This window comes from Crotalus tigris, unplaced genomic scaffold (assembly GCF_016545835.1).
Source record: "Crotalus tigris isolate CLP2741 ecotype Arizona unplaced genomic scaffold, ASM1654583v1 scf7180000018092.420879, whole genome shotgun sequence".
Classification (NCBI taxonomy): Eukaryota; Metazoa; Chordata; class Lepidosauria; order Squamata; family Viperidae; genus Crotalus; species Crotalus tigris.
Genome location: NW_024096818.1, coordinates 100,468 through 125,726, shown reverse-complemented (window position 1 = coordinate 125,726; position 25,259 = coordinate 100,468). Strand labels below are relative to the sequence as shown.

Genomic DNA, 25,259 nt, shown 5'->3' with positions numbered 1-25,259 from the left:
TCCTAAATCTCCGAAAGTTCTTCACCGATTGCTTTGAAATTTGGACACAATGTTGCATTCAAATACGTGCGTGTTTGTATATACCTATAGTATATAGAAGTCACACCTGTGACAGGTAAAATGTGCTTTTTTGCAAAACAGGTAAAAACAGCCTTTTTTGGAAAAACAGCGCCATCTGTTGGACGTAATCTCTACATCTGCACACACAATGGAACAACAAAAAATGTTGTATACCCACAAGCATGATGAAATTAAACATATTACAAAGGTGTGCATTCTCCTTTCTTTCTTGAGCCACAGCAACGCGTGGCTGGGTACAGCTACTGCTAATAAAAATGAATAATAAAATAATTAATAATAAAAGTTCAGGTTTAAAAAATGTACATGTTTTCCCAACCACTTTTCTAGCCGAGTGTGTATTTTCATCCGATACCCCTTTGCTTTTAACACACGTCCACCACACTCGATAATGTGTACCTGACTAATGCCGTCAAACTTGGGACTTAGTTTAACAAGTGGCTGGAGAAAAGAAGAAAGAATTAGGAATTAAATTTGCATTACTGAAGGATAAACTCAGACATAAACTCTGGATCGCCCACCTGATCGCCGACGTCCGAGAATGGATATGGCACAAGAAGAAGAAAAAACTCAGACAACACGTTTGTGGAATAAGTACTACTGAATTGTATGAAAAATGAATAAAAACTTTAAAAAAAAACAGAACAAAGAACATCAAGGCAGGGCAGCCTTGAGCTTCTTTCTCACCCGTTCCTGTTTTCCCGGGGTGATTTCACGTTTTCCTTATACGGCTGCCACGTGTGTCCTGCAAGGCCGTCTCTGTACTCTTCCATGCCACCTTCCAATGCCTAATGGGGACTCACGAGCGAAATAAAGTCTGTTTCAGCCTGAAACCTTCTTATTAAATCTCTTCCTCGCTCAGGAATGAGGCCATGGGTTTTGGGGGAGATTGGCCGGGTAGGTCCCCTCAGCTGAGCCAGCTCCATGCAGCAACGCGCTCACAAAGCAGAGGGGAAGAGGTACAGGGAACGAGGGGTCAGAATGGAGGGTCTCCCTCGAAAGCTTTCAGCCTCCGACCTCTAAAAGGCTCCAAGGGCCACAGGGGGCCCTGCTGATGGGATTCTGACAAATCTCTTGAGGACGACTTGGAGAGTGGATCTGTAGGACTTTGAGGCCAGAGACTTCCCCCCTCTGCCAAACGGAGAATAGCAGGGGGAAAAAAAACAGAACAACCACAGAGTTGGAAGGAACCTCTGGAGGTCTTCTAGTCCAGCCCCCCCTTCAAGCAGGAGACCCTAGACCACAGGTCGGCAACCTGCGGCTCCGGAGCTGCATGCGGCTCTTTGAGTCTTCCCCTGTGGCTCCCAGCCTCCTCTGCCATTTGCAGAGAGAGACAGAGACAGAGAGAGGCAATTGTGCTTCCCTGCTTCTCTCTCTCTCTCTCTCTCTGTGTGTGTGTGTGTAAAAGAGTGCACTTGCAGTGTTCTCCGAGGAGCTGAAAAGCTTACTGGGCGGGGCTCCTCCCTTTGCTGCGTCTCTGCAGGAAGCAGGAAGGGCAGGAGAGAGCTAGCTAGCCCAGCTATGCTGACTCAGGAATTCTGGGAGTTGAAGTCCATGAGTCATAAAAGAGCCGAGTTGCCTACCCCTGAGCTTGTTGGAGAACAGCTTGAAGCCAGCTTGCCAGGTGAGCAGCAGATAGGAGAGAGGGAGAGGGGAAAGAGAAAGAGAGAGAGAGAAAGAGAGAGGGAGGGAGGGAGAGAGAGAGAGAGAGACCCTTTTGATATCTAAAATGTAGATAACACTGCATATATCCTTTTTTACCTGTGTGTGTATGTATGTGTGTGTGTATGTATATGTGTATGTGTGTGTGTATGTATGTATATATATACACACACACACACACACATACATACACACACACAAACACAGACACACATAGACACACACACACACATACACCTATAATAAAGGTAAAAAAGGATATATGCAGTGTTATCTTCATTTTAAATATCAAAGGGGTTTTGCGGCTCCCAGTGTTTTGTTTTTGATGGGAAATGGGACCAAGTGGCTCTTTGAGTGTTTTGGATTGCCTACCCCTGCCCTAGACCATTTCATACAAGTTGGCTGTCCAACTACTACTTAAAAGCCTCCAGTCATGGAGCAACCAGAACGTCTGGTGGCGAGCGGTTCCACCGGTTACACTGTCCTCGCTGTTAGGAAGTTTCTTGCTTATTCCAGGTTGCTTCTCTGCTGGATGAGTTTCCACCTGTCGTTTCTTGTTCTGCCCTCTGGTGCTTTGGAGGATAGGTGGAACACCCCCCTTTTTTGGGGGGGGAGCCCTCCAAATACTGGAATGCTGTTATCACGTCCTCCCCCAATCCTTCTTTCTCCAGATTGGCCATTCCCAAATCCTGCAACCGTCCATCGTACGTTTTAGCCCCCGGGCCGTTCATCTTTTCAATTACTCTTCTCTTCTCCCTCTTTCTGGAATCTCGGCCCTTTTTTGTGTGTGTCTGATGTGAGGGACCAAAAAGTGGATGCAAGGTTTTTTTTTTCCTGCCGGCCGGACTGGAGGAGATTTCCCTGGATGGTTTTCCTTCGGAGGAAGAGAGACACCCGAACCCGTTTCCCCTCTGAGCTGAGCGGAGGCTTTTGGGGTCCCCCCCAGGCCTGGGCTTCGGGATCCATTTGCAAAGGGGGGGACTGAAAGTCACCTCACTTGGAGCTGTTCCCCATGGCCGAGTCCTCAGCCAGGACCGCCTGACCTCCTTGCTCAGACCCCTCCCATCCTGCCCCTCCCCTTCTGCTCTGCCTCTGCCCCCCCACCCCTTCCAATTGCCTGGCAGAGTCCTTAGCCTGGCTGCCCCCCCCTTGTGTCCTGCCTCAGATCAGAAGGTCTTCTTGCCAAGGCCGGCCCGGCTACAGCCCTCAATCCACCCTCTATAGCAGTGGTTCTCACCCTGTGGGTCGGGACCCCATTTGGGGTCGAACGACCATTTCACAGGGGTCACCAAACAATGCAGTCCGCCATTTTTTCCCCCTTTTCCTTAGCTGTGCTACTCCCTTTTATTCTACTGGCTTTTGAAAGCCAATAGAATAGACTCTCTTGAATAGAGTCTAATTCTATTGGCTTTCAAAAGCCAATAGGAATTGTCCAGGCTGTCTCTGCCCTGCTGAGCCCACCAAAAGCCCCAGTCTGCAAACGGTGCTGCACCAGTTGAGTAGTCCTCAACTTACGACCAGTTGAGTAGTCCTCGACTTACGACCGGTTGGGGGGTTGTGTCATTAAAAAGGTTGAGAACCACTGCTCTATAGCCCCATCTGGATGATCTTATCCCCACCCTAGCCCTGCACTCTGCCCTAAGTCATATTCCACAGACTAGGGGTGGGATAACCAAACAGGGAGGGAGGAATCCATGGCCCAAGTGTGAATCTGGGTCCCCAGCAGCTCCACCAGCCCTAGAAGAGCTCCTGGACCGCGTCCCCCCAGAAGGCTGGGAACAGTGAACCTTCATAAGCAGGTGAGCACTTCCTGGATCCCAGGTACAAACGGCCATAAAATGCACCTGGGGCTTTCTCCAGGTTCAACCTGATGGCACACAGAGTTTTGTGACTTAGAAGCCAGTCATCTGTTTCCAGTGCTTTTCTGAATTCAATTGCTGCTTGACTGGCTAACGCAGTGGTTCTCAACCTTTTTAATGCCATGACCCCCCCAACCAGTTGTAAGTTGAGGACTACTCAACCGGTCGTAAGTCGAGGACTACTCAACTGGTGCAGCACCGTTTGCAGAATGGGACTTTTGGTGGGCTCAGCAGGGCAGAGACAGCCTGGACAATTCCTATTGGCTTTTGAAAGCCAATAGAATTAGACTCTATTCAAGAGAGTCTATTCTATGGGCTTTCAAAAGCCAATAGAATAAAAGGGAGTAGCACAGCTAAGGAAAAGGGGGGAAAAATGGTGGACTGCGTTGTTTGGCGACCCCCGTGAAATGGTCGTTCGACCCCAAATGGGGTCCCGACCCACAGGTTGAGAACCACTGAGCTAATGGTTTTTGTAGTTTGGCTTGTGCTCAGGTAGTCACTCGTGCGGCCAGCTGTGTTTCTGGCATGAGGGGTTTATTTTATGCCGGGTCGGGTTCTATTGTATTGTGGCATTCTGGACAGCGAGTGTCTGCCAGGAAATTCTCTCCCCCCCCCACCCGGTAGGTGTTTTATGGTGAAATTGAACTGATGGAAGTGTTGCGACTACTGGGCTTGTTTAGGTGTGGGTTTTCGCGGGGGGGGGGGTGTCTTTAGCGCTTCCAGATTCTTGTGGTCGGTCCATACCTGGAAGGGAATTTTGTTCCCCTCCAGAAAGTGCCGCCAAGTGAGAAGAGCCCATCTTACTGCGTAAGCCTCCTTTTCCCAGACCGCCCACCTCTGTTCAGTTTCGGCGAGTTTTCTTAAAGTGTATGCGGTGAGATGGCCTCTTCTCACTTTGTTTAATGTCAGGGCCCCTTCAATACATCATCCTAAGGAAGTAGAACTCATGGAAGCAGTTTCTTCCAAAAGGAGCTTTTATTAGGAGAAGTTGATAGCAAGCAGAATAGACAGGATCTGTGGGTTTCCCGCTCAGATCGAAAGGTTAAAGTGTCCCAAGCAAAACCCCACCCCATAGTTCATCCGGTCAGGTCAAACAAGCCAATCCCCAGGTGTTAACCTCCATTGTGGGGAAAAAGGAGATAACATCAGGCCGTCTCCGGGCTGCAGCGATGTTTTGTCGGCTTTTCGCTGCGAGCACGGAGATAAACCAGTTGCGGGAGGTACATTCCTTTCTTCTCCCCCCCCCCCATTACTAGCTGACAACAATGGGGAGAGAAAGTTCACCGAAGAATTATGCAGAAACAGCAAAGTGTTACTTTGTAGCGATAGGGGAAGTCAAGGCAATAACCTGCAAGGATTCCCCCCTCCCCTTCAGGGGTATGGCAGAACCCAGGAAGAGAAGAGAGTGAGGTTTGGGTTAGGAAGAGGAAATGGGCCCATTAAGATATGGGTTCTGATAAGATATGGGTCTCTCCCCCTGCCATCTGTTCCTCGGTTTCCCTTTTGTAGCTTATCAAAGATTAAACCTTGCGATTTCTCCAGAGCTGATTGGCGGGTGGCCAGCAGAGGAGGGAGGGGTCCCAGGGCCCCATGGTCCACCAGCCCTAGAAGAGCTTTGCCCCCTCCCAGAAGGCGAGGAACTGTGAACCTTCAGGTGAGCCGTTGATGGTTCCCAAGTACAAACAGGGCCATAAAATGCAGGCACACCTGGGACTTTGTCCAGGCTCAGCCAGGGACAAGGTGTGTCTCTCCACCTGTCATCTGTTCTTCGATTTTCTTTTTGTAGCTTATCAAATATTAAACCTTGCGATTTCTCCGAAGCCGATCGGCGTGTGGCCAACAGAAGAGGGAGAGACCCCTGGGTCCGGGTCACAGTCCAGCCTTTCTTTTGTTTTTCACAATCTTTGCCCACTTTCACCTCACGTGACTTTTTGTGCAGAGGATCTGCTCCCTGTTTTATCAATTATTTCTCTCAGCTGTCAACTGCGCCCCAGAGTTCATTCGGCTTGGGGTGGGGGCCGGTTTAGACGCCCTGGTCTGCCCCCTCCACCCCCCACTCCAGCACCAGGGAAGATGGCCAGGGTGGCTGATTGTGACATGTCATGGATTCTGTCCCTCCAATTCTGGCGGTGGGAATGAGGCATCCTTCCTCATTCTCCGTCAATCAGCCGAAAGAATATTGAGGCTGCGGTGAAAAGAATGTCCGGCTGTTGGCATTGTCTGCATTAATCAAACAAGTGATAAGGAAGAAGGGGAATTCACCCACAAAAGTGGTTAGGTAGAAATTAAGTAGGGGTGTGTGTGTGTGTGTGTGTGTGTGTCTGTGTGATTTCTTTGTTTTTGCAGGTTCTGCCATAATCCTGGCTGGAGAGGGGGGAACAATGGGTGCTACAAAGTATCCTCTCTGCTTCCCTCTATCTACTTGCTCTTTGATCGATTTCCCTTGCTGCCAGCCTGGGGGGGCAAATGGAATGTGCCTCCCGCCATCCGCCTTATCTCTGCCTGTGGAAGACGAGGTGGCGAGGCGCTGACAGCCTTGGGACCGGCGCCTTAACAACCCCGTTCCCACAGTGGATTTGTCCCTGGGGATTGGGCCATTTGAAGGGGCCGGATGGACTAGGGCGGTGAGGTTAAATAATAATAATAATAATAATAATAATAATAATAATAATAATAATAATAATAATAATAATAATAATAAAGTTGGAAGGGACCTTGGAGGTCATCTAGTCCAACCCCCTGCTCAGGCAGGACACCCTACACCATTTCGGACAAATGGCTGTCCAGTCTCTTCTTAAAAACTTCCAGTGTTGGAGCATTTACCGCTTCTGGAGGCAGGTGGTTCCACTGGTTAATTGTTCTCACTGTCTGGAAGTTTCTCCTTAGTTCTAGGTTGCTTCTCCCCTTGATTAGTTTCCACCCGTTGCTTCTTGTCCTGCCTTCAGGCACTTTGGAGAATAGCTTGACTCCCTCTTCTTTGGGGCAGCCCCTGAGATATTGGAATACTGCTATCATGTCCCCCCTCGTCCTTCTCTTCGTTAAACTAGACAAACCCAATTCCAGCAACCGTTCCTTATATGTTTTAGCCTCCAGTCCCCTAACCATCTTTGTTGCTCTTCTCTGTACTCTTTCTAGAGTCTCAGCATCTTTTTGACATAGCGGTGACCAAAACTGGATGCCGTATTCCAAGCGTGGCCTTACCAAGGCCTTGTAAAGTGGTATTAACACTTCACGTGATCTTGATTCAATCCCTCTGTTAATGCAGCCTAGCACGGTGTTGGCCTTTTTGGCAGCTGCAGCACACAGCTGGCTCATATTTAGGGGATTGTCTACTAGGACTCTGAGGTCCCTCTCACAGTTACTACTATTGAGCATGGTGCCACCTATGCTGTACTTGTGCATTTGGTTTTTCTTGCCTAAATGTAGAACCTTGCTTTTTTCACCCTTGGATTTCATTTTGTTAGTTAGTGCCCAGTGTTCAAGTCTGTCCAGATCCTTCTGTATCTTAAGCCTGTCTTCTGTAGGGTTGGCTATTCCTGCCAGCTTGGTGTCGTCTGCAAATTTGATGAGTTCCCCATCTATCCCTTCGTCCAAATCGTTGATGAAGATCTTGAAGAGCACTGGGCCCAGAACAGAGCCCTGGGGCACCCCACTACACACTTCCCTCCATATAGATGCAGTTCCATTGAGGACCACACGCTGAGTACGGCCGGTCAGCCAGCTACGGATCCATCTGGTTTCAATTTGGAGAGAGGAATTGCTCGGGCACTTCCCGTGGACAGCATCCGAAGTAGGATGAGATAGTAGGAAGGGTAGAAGTGAGTAGGAAGGTCGAGGAGAAGGAGGAGAGTGAGGAAGAAGAGGGAGAAAGAGGGAAGTGAGAGAAGAGGGCAGAGGGTGGGTGCGGTTTGGGGGGAGACGGGTGAGCGATTCCGAAAGTGGTGTGTATCCATTTATTTTAATTTTTTATCTGAAGTATTTTTTTATGCTATATTGGAAAATCGAAAATAAAAAAAATTTGCAATAAAAAAAGAAAGTGAAAGGGAACAACGGCAAAGGTGGGAGGACCCAACGGAGGCCGTCGGAGAAGGGACACACACACACACACACACACACACACACACACACACACCTCCCCTTCCAAGGTGGAATGATTTGGGGGGAAAACCCACCCCTGGACTGGATTCCCCCTCATTCCCTGTTCCCCCTCCCCCTCGGCTTTGTGAGTGCGTTGCTGCACGGGCCCGGTTAGGCTGGAGGGGAGCGACCCGACTGTTCTCCCCCAAATCTCCCCTTCAAAACACACGGCCCCCTTCCTTCAGCGAGGAGATTTAACGAGAAGATTTGAATAAGAACAGACAGGATTTCCCTCGTTAGTCTACATTCGCCATGGACGGCGGTATAGAAGAGTACGGAGACGGCCTTGAAGAAAACACGGAGCAGCTGTTGGGAAAACACGAATTCACCCCAGGAAAGCAGGAAAGGGTGAGAAAGAACCTCAAGGCTGCCCTGCCTTGATGCGCTTTGGTACCAGCGGGAGCGACGGGCAAACGCTTTCGCCTCGGCCTTTTAAGCCCATCAAGACACGGAGATGGTTAGGCTGAGTGGACCAACCTCAACGGTCTTCCCAACTCCCCCCCCCCCAAAAAAAAACACACACACACAGCCTTTTTCATAAGCAAAGAGATGTTTTAGTAAGCTCTTTGGTTGACACAGAAACGCCCTCCCTACTGACTCTCCCGGTTGCCCAGTGGAAAGAAGGAACAGATCAAGGCAGCTGTTAGGACAGTGGTTCTTAACCTTTTTAATGCCGCGACCCTCAACCGGTCGTAAGTTGAGGACTACTCAACCGGTCATAAGTCGAGGACTACTCAACTGGTGCAGCACCATTGGCAGAATGGGACTTTTGGCGGGCTCAGCAGGGCAGAGACAGCCTGGACCATTCCTATTGGCTTTCGAAAGCCAATAGAATCAAAGGGAGTAGCACAGCTAAGGAAAAGGGGGAAAAAATGGCGGACTGTGTTGTTTGGCGACCCCCGTGAAATGGTCGTTCGACCCCAAATGGGGTCCCGACCCACAGGTGGAGAACCACTGTGTTAGGAAAACACGAATTCTCCCCAGGAAAGCAGGAAAGGATGAGAAAGAACCTCAAGGCTGCCTGGCCTTGATGCGCTTTGGTGCCAGCGGGAGTTGAGACGGTTTCAAGATTCTCCTGCTGTCGTTTCTACTGATAAAGTCCAGCTCTAATATTTCTTGCGTTGGTGGATTCCTGGTCTGGTCTACCTCGAAGGACTGAGAGGTCCAAAAGAAAGGGTCCAGGATGGGAGAGTATTAGGCTGTGGGGCCAGCTGATACTGGAAGGGGGGAACAGGATCTTCCCACTGTAGGAAGTCCCCGTCATCCGAGAGGAGAAACCGGGTTCTGAGGGAGAGTCAACCACGAATCTCTTGACTGGGGTTCTTCGGAGGTCTGGATTAGAACTCAGAGCAGAAGGGGGAAAACGCGGGGCTGTGGCTTTGGGGAGAGCTGCCCCCATGGAGCAGAGGATCCAGTAGAGATTCTTTCTGGTGTCTGTTAGAGAATAGAACACTTTTTGTAGTGCTTTCCATCTTTCTTCATCATGTCTTCTGTGTAACAAGGAGCTTCTCCGTTGTTGTCTACGAGCCGATCGATCATGGTCATCAATTCGGCCATCTGTTCCTCCCGTTCTTCTCCTTCGGCCTTGTTGTTGAAGGCCAGGTAGCGTTGTCCACACTGCTTGGTCTGTCTTTTAAGCGAGTCGTCACCCTGAGATAGGAAGTTCTCCAGACTCATTCCTTCCAGGTCTTCTTTCCGGGTGAACAAGAGGATCATGTAATTCTTGGCGTTCAAGCTGAAGATTTTACTGATCAGCTTCGCCACCTTCTTTTCCTCCTTGGAGAAACGGCCAGGACGCATCACCTGCAGAATGACGTGCGGACCTGGGTTGCACATGCTCACGCACTTCTTCACTTCGGCAGCAGTTTCCTTGTCTGAAACCTTGGTGTCGAAAAAGCCAGGAGTGTCAACAACCATAATCTTCCGGCCGTTCCAGGTCTTCTCCACCTTTTGGCAAGTCGCCGTCACTGACTTAGGGGACATGACGGAAACAAAGTGTCTGCCTCCCAGGATGCTGTTTCCCGTCGCGCTTTTCCCATTCCCGGTTTTGCCCACCAGGACAATCCTCCGTTCGGGTTCTACGACACAAAGGGGGGGAGGAGAGAAGAAAGGGATCGGTCAGCAACGTTGGAGGAGATGAGCAGGCTGTGTCCGTGGGTGGGGTCAAAGACGTCCTCAGTCATGCATCCCTGCCCGTCAACATGAGATCTAAATCCAGTCCACCTTGAGTGCCTTTCTTATCTCCCGTTCATTTCCCTTGATCCGTTAGTAGGTCAGATTCTTGTAGCGAACTGAAGCTTGCTATAAATCATGATACTAATTTGAACTGCCTGAATCTGCTGACTTTCCTGGCACTCACTCACTCACTCACTGTCTATCCATTTTTCTATCTCTCTCTCTCTCTCTCTCTCTCTCTCTCTCTCTCTCTAGCTATCATTATCGTCGTCATCATTATTATTATTACTATCTCTCTCTCTAGCTATCATTATCGTCGTCGCCATTATTATTACTATCTCTCTCTCTAGCTATCATCATCGTCGTCATCATTATTATTATTACTATCGCTCTCTCTAGCTATCGTCATCGTCACTATTATTATTACTCTCTCTCTCTCTCTCTAGCTATCATCATCGTCGTTGTCACTATTATTATTACTATCTCTCTCTAGCTATCATTATCGTCGTCGTCATTATTATTATTACTATCTCTCTCTAGCTATCATTGTCGTTGTTATTATTATTACTATCTTTCTCTAGCTATCATCATCGTCGTCATTATTATTACTATCTCTCTCTCTAGCTATCGTCATCGTCATTATTATTACTATCTCTCTCTCTAGCTATCATCGTCATCGTCATTATTATTATTACTATCTCTCTCTCTCTAGCTATCATTATCGTCGTCGTCATTATTATTATTACTATCTCTCTCTCTCTAGCTATCATTATCGTCGTCGTCATTATTATTATTACTATCTCTCTCTCTCTAGCTATCATTATCGTTGTTGTTATTATTATTATTACTATCTTTCTCTAGCTATCATCATTGTCGTCATTATTATTACTATCTCTCTCTCTAGCTATCGTCATCGTCATTATTATTACTATCTCTCTCTCTAGTCTATTACTATCTAGTCATCGTCATTATTATTATTACTATCTCTCTCTCTCTAGCTATCATTATCGTTGTTGTTATTATTATTATTACTATCTTTCTCTCTCTCTCTAGCTATCATCATCATCGTCATTATTATTACTATCTCTCTCTCTAGCTATCGTCATCGTCATATTATTACTATCTCTCTCTCTAGCTATCATCGTCGTCGTCATTATTATTACACTCTCTCTCTCTAGCTATCATCATCATCATCGTCATTATTATTATTACTATCTCTCTCTCTCTAGCCATCATTATCGTTGTCGCCATTATTATTACTCTCTGTGTGTGTGTGTTTGTGTGTGTGTGTGTGTGTGTGTGTGTGTGTGTATCTTGTCAAAAGCAAGAATGTATATTCTTGCTTTTGACATATCCCTCATTTCCCATCAGCAGTGTACAGCCATCCTCGCCTGTCCCTCCACCCAGGACAGTAGCTCCCACCTACCACCCACCACCCCAAGACTTTACCTTGGATGCTTCCAGCCATTTCCAGACAAGCCGCACAGCACAAATCTAGTGTCTGCATGAAAAGAGAAAGCGAGTCACACCAAAGGAGAGCCTTGCCTTGCTCAGAAATTCCCAGGAACTCTTCTCCCCCCCCCCCAGAAGACACAGGCAGGAATTGGAGGGGGGCTTAACAAAGAGTCACCCCCTCCTCACTTGAGGTAGAGTCATCCTGATTTCTCTCTCCATCCCCCCCACTCTTTGGGGGAATTGGAAGGGGCCTGTCTGTCTGTCTGTCTGTCTGTCTCTATCTAATCTATCTATCTATCTATCTATCTATCTATCTATCTATCTATCTATCTATCTATCTATCTATCTATCTATCACTATGTATCTATCATTTCTCTCCCCCTGAACGATTCCCTAAATGATTGCCGCAAGAAAAGACATCGAATTGGGCAAACTCCCTTCGACCAATTTCTCCCTTAGCAACATCAATTTGGGGCTCACTTATGGCCGGTAAGCCGAGGACTACCCCTACTGCTCGCCAAGAGCACCCCTCTAAAGGGTTTGGGGAAGGGGATTCTGTCAAGGTAATGATTGAACAGCTAACCAGCTTATGGAACGTAAGATGTAAATTGTAACCATGGGAATGAGTCAGCAGGGTCTGTGTCTCTTGAAGAGCCTTCGCATAAAAGGAAAGCTCTGCTGATGTGTCCTCTCTCCCTTCCGTTTCCTGCTGTAACTCTGGTGTGTTGGATCCTGCTCTATTAGCACGTGCATGTAGATTGCTCCTGGTGTATGATATTGTAGATAGTGTAAGACAAACCACCATTTACTATAGACCACTGTTTACTGTGTTTACTCGTGGCTTATCTCGCGCTATACGACTCTGCACGCTCGGACAGATTCCTTCCTCCTGGGTCCCGCACAGACCCCCAAATGGGACGGGCCAGCTCCATCCCGGAAGAAGAGCTGGCGGACAAGCAGGAAAACAAGGGCGCCCCCAAGAGGCCGAATGCGGGCACAGCCCACACTCCGCCCACCGACGGTGGTCCAGTTTCTGGGCCGGGCAGAGGTGCCTGTTCTGGTTTGGCTGAGGAAGGACCCCACTGCCCAGGGCAGTGGAGCAGGGCTAGCAATTACAGTGAGGGGGGGGAATGCCTACCCACATCCTCCTTCGCCTCTCCTGGATGGGGCCTTTCAGTGCTGGGCCTTCACCTGCCCCCCCCACCCCAGTCCCTGAAAGGCTTTCGGGAAAGGTGCCTCATTGGACACCGCAACTGGAGCCTCCAGGCAGAAACAGCCCACCCCCTTGCCCGCCCCAGACAAAACAGCCCAACCCCTCCAGGAGGGCCACAATTGGGAATCTCACTAGAAGGATTCCTAGCGGAGGGGGGGGGAGATGGGATTGGGGGTCCTGTGGGTGGGTGTGGAGTTTGGAAGAAGGTCTCCCCTCCCTATCCTCAATTCCGGCTCTCCCCTTGTTTGAGTGCCTGGACAGGACCCAGCAGACACTTCAGAAAAGGAGAAAGCCCCCTCCCCAAATTACCTAGAACTCCCCCCCCAACAACAGAGGTGCTTCTGTGTCCCACTTGTAGCTCAGTCCCCTCCCTTGTTCTCCCCCCACTTCTCTGCCTTCTTTTGCTAACAAGGAAGAAGGGATCCTGAGCGATTCAGCCATCCGGTTCCTAATGAATGGAGCTCGGCTACTAACCTCCGGCCATTTGCCTCCCCCCCCCCCCCCGATTGCCTGTCCTAACATGAGGGTCTCGGCTGTCCCGCCCGCCCATTGGGTTCTCCCAGAGAGGAGGGACCCCCTGCTCTCGTGTAAACGGGCAGAAAGAGCACCGCTCTCGCCCAGTTCCACTTTGCCATTTGATTCTACTCTACGACACGCTGATCCGCGTACCTCAGGCACCTCATGCAGCCGGTTGATGTAGAGACTCCCACCGTTCTCCGAAATGACTCTCTGCACCATCTCCATCAGCTCCGAGACCTGCGCCTGACACTCGACTCCCGTGGCCCTGTTGTTAAAGCCACAGTAGCGGTTCCCGCACCACCGGATCAGCTCCCGCAGATTGCGGTTCTCGGAATTTCGAACGTACTCCTGCAGGGATTCCCATCTCAAATCCTCCAGGCAGGTGAAGAGGACGATCATGTGCCTGGCGGACTCGTCCCCAAAGATCTCCCAGACACGCTTTGCAGCTGTCACATCTTCAGGGGTGAATTGTCCCAGCTGGGTCACAAAGATCAGGGCGTGGGGGCCAGGCCGGGAGAGTTCGACGCAAGCCCCGATCTCGCATCGCACAGACTCATTGTGGTTTTTAGAATTGAAAATGTCAGGTGTGTCGACCACGGAGATCTTCCTGTTCTGCCAGCTTCCCTGCCCCCTTTGGCACTTCAGGGTGGTGGTGTTTGGCTGCAGGATGGATTCGAACACTGACTGGCCGAGGATGGTGTTGCCCGTGGCGCTCTTCCCGCCTCCGGATTTTCCCACTAGGATCAGGCGGAGTTCGGCGTCCTTCCCTGTGAGTTTGGAAGACGACGTTACAAAAAGGAATCGAGATATTCCTCACAACATGTCGGGGTGTCATTGAGCAGGCTGGGAAATGGGGACAACTTTGGAAAAGAGTCATCCCTCCCTGAAAGTGGTTCAGTGATATTTTCATCTGAATCTCTCGGAGTTGCTAAAATGGGCTACTCAGCTATGCAGATTCCCCCAACGTGCGAATCCCACTTTAGCAATGTCCAAATACAGCCACTGTGTCCAGCCCCCATGAGCAAAGCTGGAGCCAAGCAAATTGAGACTGAGCTGTGAAGAGGCTCAGGGCTGCTGGTGTGTGCTGCGTGACGATAGTCCTGGGCCACGGTACGGGCATAATATTGGAAGGGACCTCGGAGGTCTTCTAGTCTGACCCCCTGCTCAACAGCCTCTACTGCGCCACCATGATCGCTGGTGGCGCAGTGGGTAGAATGCAGCATTGCAGGCAAACTCTGCCCACTGCCAGGAGTTCGACGCTGACTGGCTCAAGGTTGACTCAGCTCTTCCGTCCTTCCGTGGTCGCTAAAATGTGGGGGGTCAATAAGGCGACTCTGTAAACCGCTTAGAGGGGGCTCTGAAGTACTGTGAAGCGATATATAAGTGCTATTGCTATTGCTAAGGGAGGTGGAATGTAGGAGCCTAGTGGTGTGTGAGGATCCGATTAAAGCCAGAGGGAAACATTTAGGGCATGGGTATGTCAACGCTGCTCACATTGGAAATTCTTGCTTTGACAAAATATCCAGAGCTGTGTGGTATTTTTAGAGTTAACTTAGATGATGCTGGGAGGGGAGGAGAAAGAATGTGTATGGGGATTAGTCAAGAGAAGGAAAACGCGGGCTACAGAAACGGAAGGGAACCTTTGCCCTTCAAACTGATTGGAGATTGTGATTTGCGACAGCAAATTAAGGGAGGGAAATATGCAGGCAAAATATGCGCTCAGGGGAGGGGAATTCAGATCTTGGTATCCTCCAGGCCGTGCCGACACGTCGTTACACGAATAAAGACTTTTTTAGGATAAACAATGCCTGGACGTTCTTTGAAGTGTTCCATTAGTCGGAACCATGACAGGGTGTTTCCTGAGGAAATGAGAGCCATTCCGGTTCTCAACTGGTTTCGGCATGGGTTCGCTCCAGCGGGCGGGAACCTTTTATGCACAAGGCGCCTGCCTCGTTCACCCCCTGCTAGCACGAGGAAAGCAGCCAGAAACGATAAGGCTGATGCAAGGTAAAGGTGCTCTGGGCTGCATTCCGGCCACCCCCTTCCCACCCGGACCGCTCCTTCAATCGGTTACTCGGGGGCGGTAGCCCCCTCCACTTCGAGAAGCCTCATCCAACTCTATGCAGGGGATTCTGGTGAAAGGGGGGGCGCAATGATGAGCGCGAGGGAGAAGCGAACACGCTACGGCCGGAGCGGCGGGAGCTATTCATTTGGCAGTGTCATTTGGCAGAGAGAGAGAGTATGTGAACTGTAGCAGAGGCTGGTGGGAGGCGGAGGGATAGGGAGGGAGGGAGAGGGGAGAGAGAAAGGGAGAGAGAGAGAGTAGTTCATTGATTTCATAAATGCAACACGCTACAGTTTTTTTATACGTAGCATAAAGGTAAAAAGAAAAAAACGATAGACGCAGTGTTATCTTCATTTTAGACGTCAAAAGGGTTTTGTGGCTCCCAGTGTTTTCTTTTCTGTGGGAAACGGGTCCGAGTGTCTCTTTGAGTGTTTAAGGTTGCCGACCCCTGGCTTAGGGGGACCTGGTGTGGAAGGAGAAAGACCAGCGGGGACGTGTTGGGGAAGGGAAATGCTTGAAGTGACCACGTGGCGGGATGGGTAGAATAGGTAGGGGGGGTACTGCAGTGTCCTTGGGGTCAGTCAGAAGTGCGAACGACCATTGGGATGCTGGGGGGACTGTAATTTCAGGATCGGATCTTAAGTAACTTTTTTGGGGGGGTGGGATCCACCATAATGTAAAACAGCCGTTAAGACAGGGGTCCCCAACCCCTGGTCCCTGAACCGCCACTGGTCCACAGCATGCCGGCAACTGAGCCACGCAAATAAGCGAAGCACACAAAAACCAGCATACCCCACCCCGGTCCACAAAAAAAAAACCCCTCTCCATGGAACCGGTCCCTGGTGCCCAAACGTTTGGGGGCCACTATGCTAAGAGACCCGTCCTACGTCAAAATCTCCGTGCGGCCGTACCTTCCATCGCCACTTCTCCCCATTCTCCCTCCATAGGATGAAGAGGAGCATCCATCACGGAATCTAGAACCAGATAGAAGCCGGGTTGTGTGTGTGTGTTGGTGTGCGTGTCTCACCCAGCCTGATACCTTAGCTTGCGTTTGGCTCTAGGTTTCAGGCACCACCTAGTCTGCCAGCAACCGGGCCACGCAAATAAGGGAAGCACACGAAACCAACGCCCACCCCCACCCCGGTCCCCAGAACTGGTCCCTGGTGCCCAAACATTTGGGGGGTCCCCTGCACTAAGAGACCCCTCCTACGTCAAGGAGATGAGAAGAATGACCTGGTGTCGCAGCTGCCATATCTTCTATTGTCGCTTCTTCGCGTTCTCCACCCGCATGATGAAGAGGAGCATCCATCACGGAATCTGGAACCGGATAGGAGCCGGGGTGCGTGTGTTGGTGTGCGTGTCTCATCCAGCCTGATACCTTAGCTTGCGTTTGGCTCTAGGTTTCAGGCACCACCTAGTCTGCCAGCACCCGGGCCACGCAAATAAGGGAAGCACACGAAAACCAAGGCGCCCCCCACCCCGGTCCCCAGAACTGGTCCCTGGTGCCCAAATGTTTGGGGGGTCCCCTGCGTTAAGAGACCCCCCCTACGTCAAGGAGATGAGAAGAATGACCTGGTGTCGCCGCTGCCGTATCTTCTATCGTCGCTTCTTCACGTTCTCCATCAGCATGATGAAGAGGAGCATCCATCACGGAATCTGGAACTGGATAGGAACCGAGGATGTGTGTTGGTGTGTGCGTGTCTCATCCAGCCTGATACCTTAGCTTGCATTTGGCTCTAGGTTTCAGGCACCATCTAGTCTGCCAGCACCCGGGCCACGCAAATAAGGGAAGCACACGAAACCAAGGCACCCCCCCCCACCCCGGTCCCCAGAACTGGTCCCTGGTGCCCAAACGTTTGGGGGGTCCCCTGCACTAAGAGACCCCCCCTATGTCAAGGAGATGAGAAGAATGACCTGGTGTCCCTGCTGCCGTATCTTCTATCGTCGCTTCTTCACGTTCTCCATCAGCATGATGAAGAGGAGCATCCATCACGGAATCTGGAACTGGATAGGAGCCGGGGATATGTGTTGGTGTGTGCGTGTCTCATCCAGACTGATACCTTAGCTTGTGTTTGGCTCTAGGTTTCAGGCAGTATCTAGTTTGCCTCAAGATCAGGATATAGGGAGGGGGGAGGAAGAGGAGGAGGAGGAGGAGGAGGAGGAGGAGGAGGAGGAGGAAGAGGAGGAGGAAGAATGGGGGTCCTCAATGGACCTCTGAGCTGGGTGGTTTTCTTGCAGACATTTCATGACCCATGTAAGTAACATCATCAGCACTAGTCAGGAGTGCTGTTTGTGGCAGCCCCCCCCCCCAAATACTGGAATCATGCTATCTAGTCCCCCTACCATTCTTCTTTTCTCTAGACTGGCTAATCCCAATTCCTGCACCCGATCTTCCGATGTTTTAGGCTCCAGCTTCCGAATCCTCTTTGTTCCTCTTCAGCCCCCCCCCCCAAACGCCAGACGTGGTCTCCTCACTTACCCAGCTTGGCCTCGTCATCCGTCGCTGTCTGGAAGAGTGGAAAGGAAACACGGGTCAGACAGGGGTCTCGACTCCCAGAGGCCTCGGCGTGTCCAGTGGGACGGGGGGCAGCTGCCACCCCGTTCATGTCCAGAAACAGCAACCTGATCCCCCACCCCATTCAAGGCATCACCCAGAAGCTGCTCTGGATCCCCCCAGCCAGTGGTGAGATTCAGCCGGTTCAGCAGAACCGGTAGCTAATTTTTTGCTGCCGAGGCCCAGAATGGACTTCCGGACGCGACATTCACACAGAGAACCAGTTGTTCACATATTGGAATCCCACCACTGTCCCCAGCTAACCGGGGAGGGAAGGGTTCCGATGTTCTGATGGGACCCAGGAAGGGAGGAAAGGAGGGGCAGGGAGGGATCGGGAGAAGGAAGGGATGGCGGGGGACACAGGTGGAGGAGAAAAAAGGGAGGTAGAGTTGGGGGGGGCATTGCATGCTCTCCACCCATGAACCACCCTTCCACTTCCCCGATTGCCTGTCCTAACGTGAGTGTCTCTGCTGTCCCACCCACCCATTGGAGTCTCCCAGAGAGGAGAGACCCCTTGCTCTCGTGTAAACGGAGCAGCTCCATCAGATGCCCGGAAAGAGCACTGCCCTCGCCCACTTCCACGCTGCCATTTGATTCCGCTCTATGGCATGCTGCTCCCATACCATGGGGATGTCGTACATCCAGCTGACGTAGTGTCTCCCCCCGTTCTCCGAAACGACTCTCTGCACCAGCTCCATCAGCTCCGAGACCTGCGCCTGCGACTCGGCTCCGGTGGCCTTGTTGTTGAAGCCGCAGAAGCGGTCCCCAAACCGCCAGATCACCTCCCGCAGATTGTGGCTGTCCGACCTTTGGACGTACTCCTGCAGGGATTCCCCTCCCAAATTCTCCTTGCAGGTGAAGAGGACGATCGTGCACCTGGCTGACTCGTCCCCAAAGATATCCAAGACCTGTTTTGCAGCTGTCACATCTTCGGCGGTGAAGCGCCCCACCTGGGTCACCAAGATCAGGGCGTGAGGGCCAGGCCGGGACAGTTGGACGCAAGCCGCAATCTCATTTTGCACAATCTCACTGTGGTTTTCAGAATTGAAAATGTCGGGTGTGTCGACCACGGAGATCTTCCTGTCCCGCCATCTTCCTTCACCCTTTTGGCACTTCACGGTGGTGGTGTTTGGCTCCAGGATGGACTTGAACACCGGCCGGCCGAGGATGGTGTTGCCCGTGGCGCTCTTCCCGCCTCCGGACTTCCCCACCAGGATCAGCCGGAGTTCGGCGTCCTCCCCTGTGAGTTTGGAAGACGACGTTACACAAAGGAATCGAGATATTTCACACATGCCCCGGAAGAAAGGTGTGGCCGTGATCCGACATGTTGGGGTGTCATTGAGCAGGCTGGGAAATGGGGACAATTTTGGAAAAGAGTCACCCCTGCCCTGACATGCTTCAGGAATGTTTTTTTTTTTTTTGTGAATCTCCCAGAGTCCCTAAAATGGGATACTCTGCTGTGTAGATTCCCACAAAGTGCGAACCCCACTTTAGCAAAACTCCACTGATAAAACAATGAAGCTCCAAGTCAGGAAATTACCCCCTGGTCCAGTGGTTCTCCACCTGTGGGTCGGGACCCCATTTGGGGTCGAACGACCATTTCACGGGGGTCGCCAAACAACGCCGTCCGCCATTTTTCCCCCCCTTTTCCTTAGCTGGGCTACTCCCTTTTATTCTATTGGCTTTTGAAAGCCAATAGAACAGACTCTCTCGAATAGAGTCTCATTCTATTGGCTTTCCAAAGCCAATAGGAATGGTCCAGGCTGTCTCTGCCCTGCTCAGCCCGCCAAAAGTCCCATTCTGCAAACGGTGCTGCACTAGTTGAGTAGTCCTCGACTTACGACCGGTTGGGGGTCGCGGCATTAAAAAGGTTGAGCACCACTGGTCTGGTCCCAGCAGCCCTTTGAGCGCCATATAAGCCCCCCACCCACATGATGTCCGAATACGGCCACTGTGTCCAGCCCCCCCCCCGGCCAAGCTTTAATCCGAGCGAGCGGAGTGACCCGGAAAAGATTCAGGGCTGCTGGTGGAGAGGTGCGGGAGGACGCCTGACCCACTGGGCTGGGGGGGGCAGGATGCAGAGGCAGGCTCGCCCTCCTCCCTCCCCCACCCCCAAAGCTTGCAAGCCGGCTTCCAACTTGGTTTGTTTCAGACAGAGTGCCATTAAACCGGCGGGGAAGACGATCCGTGCGGGCCCGAGGAAATTCCGACTGCCGGGGCTGGATCCAAGGGGTTGGCTGAAATGGGTCTTGGGGGCCACCACCCCCCCACCCACATGAGTTCCCCAGGACAGCCCCTTCCTCCTGCCTGCCTGTTGCTCCCAGCCCACCGGTGAGACTGCCGCCTTCCTTCTGCGGTGATCCTGCGTTTTCTCTGTCACCAGACTCTGTCCGACGTAGGTCTCCGAGAGCTGAAGGACTGTTCTATTCCAGCCTATTGTCATCCTTGTTAACTTCACAAGGACAAAACCCCTGCTCCTACAATAGGCTGGAGACTTAGAAGGAACTTAACACATAAGGAACGGTTGCTAGAACTGGGTATGTCTAGTTTAACGAAGAGAAGGACAAGGGGGGACAGGATAGCAGTGTTCCAGTATCTCAGGGGCTGCCCCAAAGAAGAGGGAGTCAAGCTATTCTCCAAAGCGCCTGAAGGCAGGACAAGAAGCAACGGGTGGACACTCATCAAGGAGAGAAGCAACCAGGAACTAAGGAGAAACTTCCTGACAGTGAGAACCAGTGGAACAACCTGCCTCCAGAAGCGGTGAATGCTCCAACACTGGAAGTTTTTAAGAAAAGACTGGACAGCCATTTGTCCGAAATGGTGTAGGGTTTCCTGCCTGAGCAGGGGGTTGGACTAGATGACCTCCAAGGTCCCTTCCAACTTTACTATTATTATTATTATTATTATTACTGATCATCTCACAGTCAGCCAGAAGTTCAGACTGGATTTGGCATTTTGTCTACCTATCGAGTCCTTACCCAGGACCTGGGATAGGCAGATGTGGATGTTTGATGGTATTACAGGTGTCATCGCAGGATGGAAGCAGTTCCTAGTAAGGCTGCCTTTTGCAACTGACTAATGGCGAATTTGTCAATGCCGATAATGGTGTTCAAGTGGTGCTCCAGTTGTTTTGGGATTGCGCCCAGGGAGCCTATGACTATTGGTACTACCCTTGCTTGCTTTTGCCACAGTCTTTCTATTTCTATTTGTAGGTCTATTATTATTATTACTACTATTATTATTATTATTATTACTTGCAAACAAAAACAAAAACCCCTTTTAATTCTGTCGACGAACCTGTCAAATACAGCAAACGCCAGTCCAAAAGAAACCGAGGAAAAAGCGGACACGAAGTCACAAGAGATGTCACAAACCAAGATTCCCAGACGCGGTTTTCAAACACGGTTGCCTTCAGCCACCAGCACCCCCCCACACACACACACCTCCCCCCTTTAATTAGCAGTCCTAAGGCAGTGCCTCCCCTTGCCGTTTCTTCTTACTTTGGAGGTGCTTCGTGGACCTCTGTTGCCTTACTCTGGCTAATTGACGCCGCCTGCGAGCGTCGATTAGCAAGTCCATCGGTTGTGATTCTTCCAAGTCTGATGCCTGCTCCTCACCCAGCTGAGCTTCGTCAGAAACACGACTGGGGAGGGCCCAGGCTCTGCATCCACACTGTGAGTCCTGTAATTCATCAGAGCCCCCCTCTGCCCCTGATGGCCCCCCCAAATGCCTCCTCCACCTCCTCCTCCGATGCCTCCGACTCAGCCGTTGGGAGCACAGGCTGGCACGGAATAATAACGAGGACCCGCAGGGACCGTGGAAGGAGGCCCATCCGTGGGCCGCAGAGCCCCTTAGGGAGGGAGGAAGGGAGGGAGGCAACTGTGTTTAGGAGTGAGGAGGGGGTCTCCACAGAGGGGCCAAGGGACCCCCTCCTCTAGGCCGGCCCGCAAGGCTCTGGCTGCTCGCTATGGGGAGAGACCCATCCCGCGCAGATGTCAGAATTCAATTATATTTCATCTCTAGTTATCAATGATAGAAAACCCCATTTCCGCCTTCTCTGGATTCTGTCATACGAGGAAGGAAAGGGAGTGAACAAAGGGGCTTTATGGCCCTCATTTCCTTCGGTACACTTCAAAGGAACTGGATGTGTGTATCATCCAAAAGGGCTAACCATAACAAAGGGGGCTATTACCTTTCATGTAGTTCTCTCTGAAGTCTCCCTCCCGCCGGCAGTAAGGAAAAGGGGGTGGGAGTATAACGCCCGAGACTGTCGCTGGAAGAAGGGGGGGTGATTGGGTGGGGCTACTGGGGAACCCCTTAAAACCTTGAACGGGAGAGCTTGGACCCCAAGTCCTGTCTAGAACGCCTGCAACCGTTTTCTCTTAATAAAGGATGCCTGTCGGAAGAACTATTCCAAGAGTTCTGTCTTCTTAAGATGCAAAGTGGGGGGGGGTCCTTACATTAGACAGAACTGGCACCAGCTCACCCTCCACATGGTTAGCCGTGCTGCCCCCCCTCCCCAAAGGCGTGACCTCCTCACTTACCCATGCTGATCTCTTCCTCCATAGTTCCCTGGAAGAGTGGAAAGGAAACACGGGTCAGACGTGGCCCCGGCGTGTCCAGTGGGGCAGAGAGAACCAGCTGCCCCCCCCCCGGACCCAGAAACCACAGCTTGGTCCCCCAAAACCCTATTCAAGGCTGCTCTGGAGCATCCCCCCCCAGCTAAGGGGAGGGGACCTGTCTGAGATGCTCTGAAGCAGCGGTTCTCCACCTGTGGGTCGGGACCCCATTTGGGGTCGAACGACCATTTCACGGGGGTCGCCAAACAACGCCGTCCGCCATTTTTTCCCCCCTTTTCCTTAGCTGCACTCCTCCCTTTTATTCTGTTGGCTTTCGAAAGCCAATCGAAGAGACTCTCTTGAACAGAGTCTCATTCAATTGGCTCTCCAAAGCCAATAGGAATGATCCAGGCTGTCTCTGCCCTGCTGAGCCCGCCAAAAGCCCCAGTCTGCAAACGGGGCTGCACCAGTGGAGTAGTCCTCGACTTACGACCGGTTGAGTAGTCCTCGACTTACGACCAGTTGGAGGTCGCGGCATTAAAAAGGTTGAGAACCACTGCTCTGAAGGGAGCATCGGAAAGGAGGGGCAGGGAGGGAGGGGGAGAGGGAAGGGGCGGGGCGGGGGAGGAGAGAAAGGGGAAGCTGGAGGAGACCTCATTTATTTTTGGGGGGGCGGGCACTGCATGCTTTAGCACCGGAGACTTATTTTTTCAAGTAGGGGACAGGACCATGATGGGGGGGTTGTCTAGATGGCTATCCAGGCCCCCAAAGGGTCTCCCCTTTCCGGAAGCCTCCACACACACCACCCCCTCCCCTTTGAGGACCCCCTTCTCAGACCTACCGGGCGGGTGGTCCGATAGCTCATTCCTGGCTGTGGATGCTCGCGGGGTGGGGGGGATTCTCTCGGCTCCGGACTGGAAAGGAGAGAGAAGGTGGGGGGAGACCCCCTTTTTTGAGGGGGCAGCTCTGCCCCAAGACCCTTTTCGGGTGGGGGGGAGGGGGAGGAAACGGGAGCACTGCCCCTCCCCTTCTGGCTTTCCTTGGCGGGGCTGGACCCCCGAAAGAGCCCTCCGCCCACGGAGACCCCCTCCCCACTTGGCCCGCCGCGGAAGGACCCCCCGGAGCCTCCGCCCCCTCCCCACTTGCCCTGCCGGGGAAGGACCCCTCCTGAGCCTCGCCCCCTCCCCACTTGCCCTGCCAGAGAAAGACCCCTCCCCCCCGGGGCCTCCGCCCCCTCCCCACTTGCCCTGCTGGGGAAGGACCCCGGAGCCTCCGCCCCCTCCCCACTTGCCCTGCCGGGGAAGGACCCCGCCTGAGCCTCGCCCCCTCCCCACTTGCCCTGCAGGGGAAGGACCCCTCCCCCCGGGGCCTCCGCCCCCTCCCCACTTACCCTGCAGGGGAAGGACCCCGCCTGAGCCTCGCCCCCTCCCCACTTGCCCTGCAGGGGAAGGACCCCTCCCCCCTTGGCCTCCGCCCCCTCCCCACGTTGCCCTGCAGGGAAGGACCCCGCTGGCCTCGCCCCCTCCCCACTTGTCCTGCAGGGGAAGAATCCCACTTGACCCTCGCCCCCTCCCCACTTGCCCTGCAGGGGAAGGACCCCGCCTGAGCCTCGCCCCCTCCCCACTTGCCCTGCAGGGGAAGAATCCCACTTGACCCTCGCCCCCTCCCCACTTTCCCTGCAGGGGAAGGACCCCGCCTGAGCCTCGCCCCCTCCCCACTTGTCCTGCAGGGGAAGAATCCCACTTGACCCTCGCCCCCTCCCCACTTGCCCTGCCGGAGAAAGACCCCTCTCCACGGGGCCTCCGCTCCCTCCCCACTTGCCCTGCTGGAGAAGGACCCCCTCCTGAGCCTCGCCCCCTCCCCACTTGCCTGCAGGGGAAGGACCCCGCCTGAGCCTCGCCCCCTCCCCACTTGCCCTGCAGGGGAAGGACCCCCTCCGGACCCTCCGCCCCCTCCCCACTTGCCCTGCAGGGAAGAATCCCACTTGACCCTCGCCCCCTCCCCACTGGCCCTGCAGGGGAAAAACCCCACCTGAGTCTCGCCCCCTCCCCACTTGCCCTGCAGGGGAAGGACCCCTCCTGAGCCTCGCCCCCTCCCCACTTGCTCTGCCAGAGAAAGACCCCTCCCCCCGGGGCCTCCGCCCCCTCCCCACTTGCCCTGCAGGGGAAGGACCCCACCTGAGCCTCGCCCCCTCCCCACTTGCCTGCAGGGGAAGGACCCCGCCTGAGCCTCGCCCTCTCCCCACTTGCCCTGCCAGAGAAAGACCCCTCCCCCCGGGGCCTCCGCCCCCTCCCCACTTGTCCTGCAGGGGAAGAATCCCACTTGACCCTCGCCCCCTCCCCACTTGCCCTGCAGGGGAAGGACCCCCTCCTGAGCCTCGCCCCCTCCCCACTTGCCCTGCTGGAGAAGGGCCCCCGGAGTCTGCCCCCCCCTCCCCACTTGCCCCGCTGGAGAAAGACCCCTCCCCCGGGGCCTCCGCCCCCTCCCACTTGCCCTGCAGGGGGACCCCCCGGAGTCTGCCCCCCCTCCCCACTTGCCCCGCCGCGGAAGGACCCCCGGGAGATTCTTCTGGCCCCCTCCCCACCTGCGCTGTTGCTGCTGCCGCTGGGAAAGCTGCGCGCGATCCCCGTCTGGCTCTGGATCTCCCCGCGCCTCCCAGGAGCCGTCCCGCTTCCCTTTCCCCCCCCTCCACCGGGGCGGGCGGGGGCAGGGGAGGGAGGGGGCTGGGCCCGGGACCGCCCCTCCCTTCCTCCCTCCCTCCCCCCCTTCCCAGAAAGGGAAGGGGAGGGAAAGTGCCGAGAAACACGGGGCCCCTCCCTCCCTCCCTCGCCTTTCCCCCCCACCCCCACCCCGCCGCCTCAGGGGTTACAGCGCGACAGCTGTGCCTCCCCCCCCCGCTCGTCACAAGGGGGTCCCCACCCCCGCCCCCAACAGCAGGAGACCTCCCCCCCCAGCCCCGACTTTCTTCTCCTCCTCGGACGAC

General features: G+C 53.1%; 1 protein-coding gene across 4 annotated transcripts; it reads right to left on the bottom strand.

The window, feature by feature from the left end:
• Nucleotides 1–8,575: 8,575 nt before the first annotated feature.
• On the bottom strand, nucleotides 8,576–24,982 carry LOC120309897 (GTPase IMAP family member 8-like). Of its 4 annotated transcripts, XM_039347581.1 has the most exons (12): nucleotides 24,861–24,982; nucleotides 23,118–23,190; nucleotides 22,262–22,289; nucleotides 18,341–18,957; nucleotides 17,643–17,670; nucleotides 17,078–17,167; nucleotides 16,736–16,825; nucleotides 16,397–16,480; nucleotides 16,075–16,137; nucleotides 13,249–13,865; nucleotides 11,361–11,412; nucleotides 8,576–9,814 (listed from the first exon to the last, which is right to left on the bottom strand). In XM_039347581.1, exons 2-12 carry the CDS (start codon nucleotides 23,139–23,141, stop codon nucleotides 9,174–9,176), a joined length of 2,334 nt encoding a protein of 777 aa, XP_039203515.1. In that variant the 5' UTR covers nucleotides 23,142–23,190; nucleotides 24,861–24,982; the 3' UTR covers nucleotides 8,576–9,173. The 4 variants fall into 4 exon arrangements, with proteins under 4 accessions (XP_039203515.1, XP_039203516.1, XP_039203517.1 ...); XM_039347582.1 differs by lacking the exon at nucleotides 16,397–16,480; XM_039347583.1 differs by lacking the exon at nucleotides 17,078–17,167.
• Nucleotides 24,983–25,259: the final 277 nt, after the last annotated feature.

Coding starts and splice junctions, on each gene's coding strand:
- LOC120309897 (XM_039347581.1), bottom strand. CDS start 23,141: ATGAGCTATCGGACCACCCGCCCG. Junction 18,958..22,261: donor GGAGGAAGAGATCAGCATGG/GTAAGTGAGGAG, acceptor CCAAACTCACAG/GGGAGGACGCCGAACTCCGG. Junction 16,138..16,396: donor TATGGCAGCTGCGACACCAG/GTCATTCTTCTC, acceptor ATCTGGTTCTAG/ATTCCGTGATGGATGCTCCT.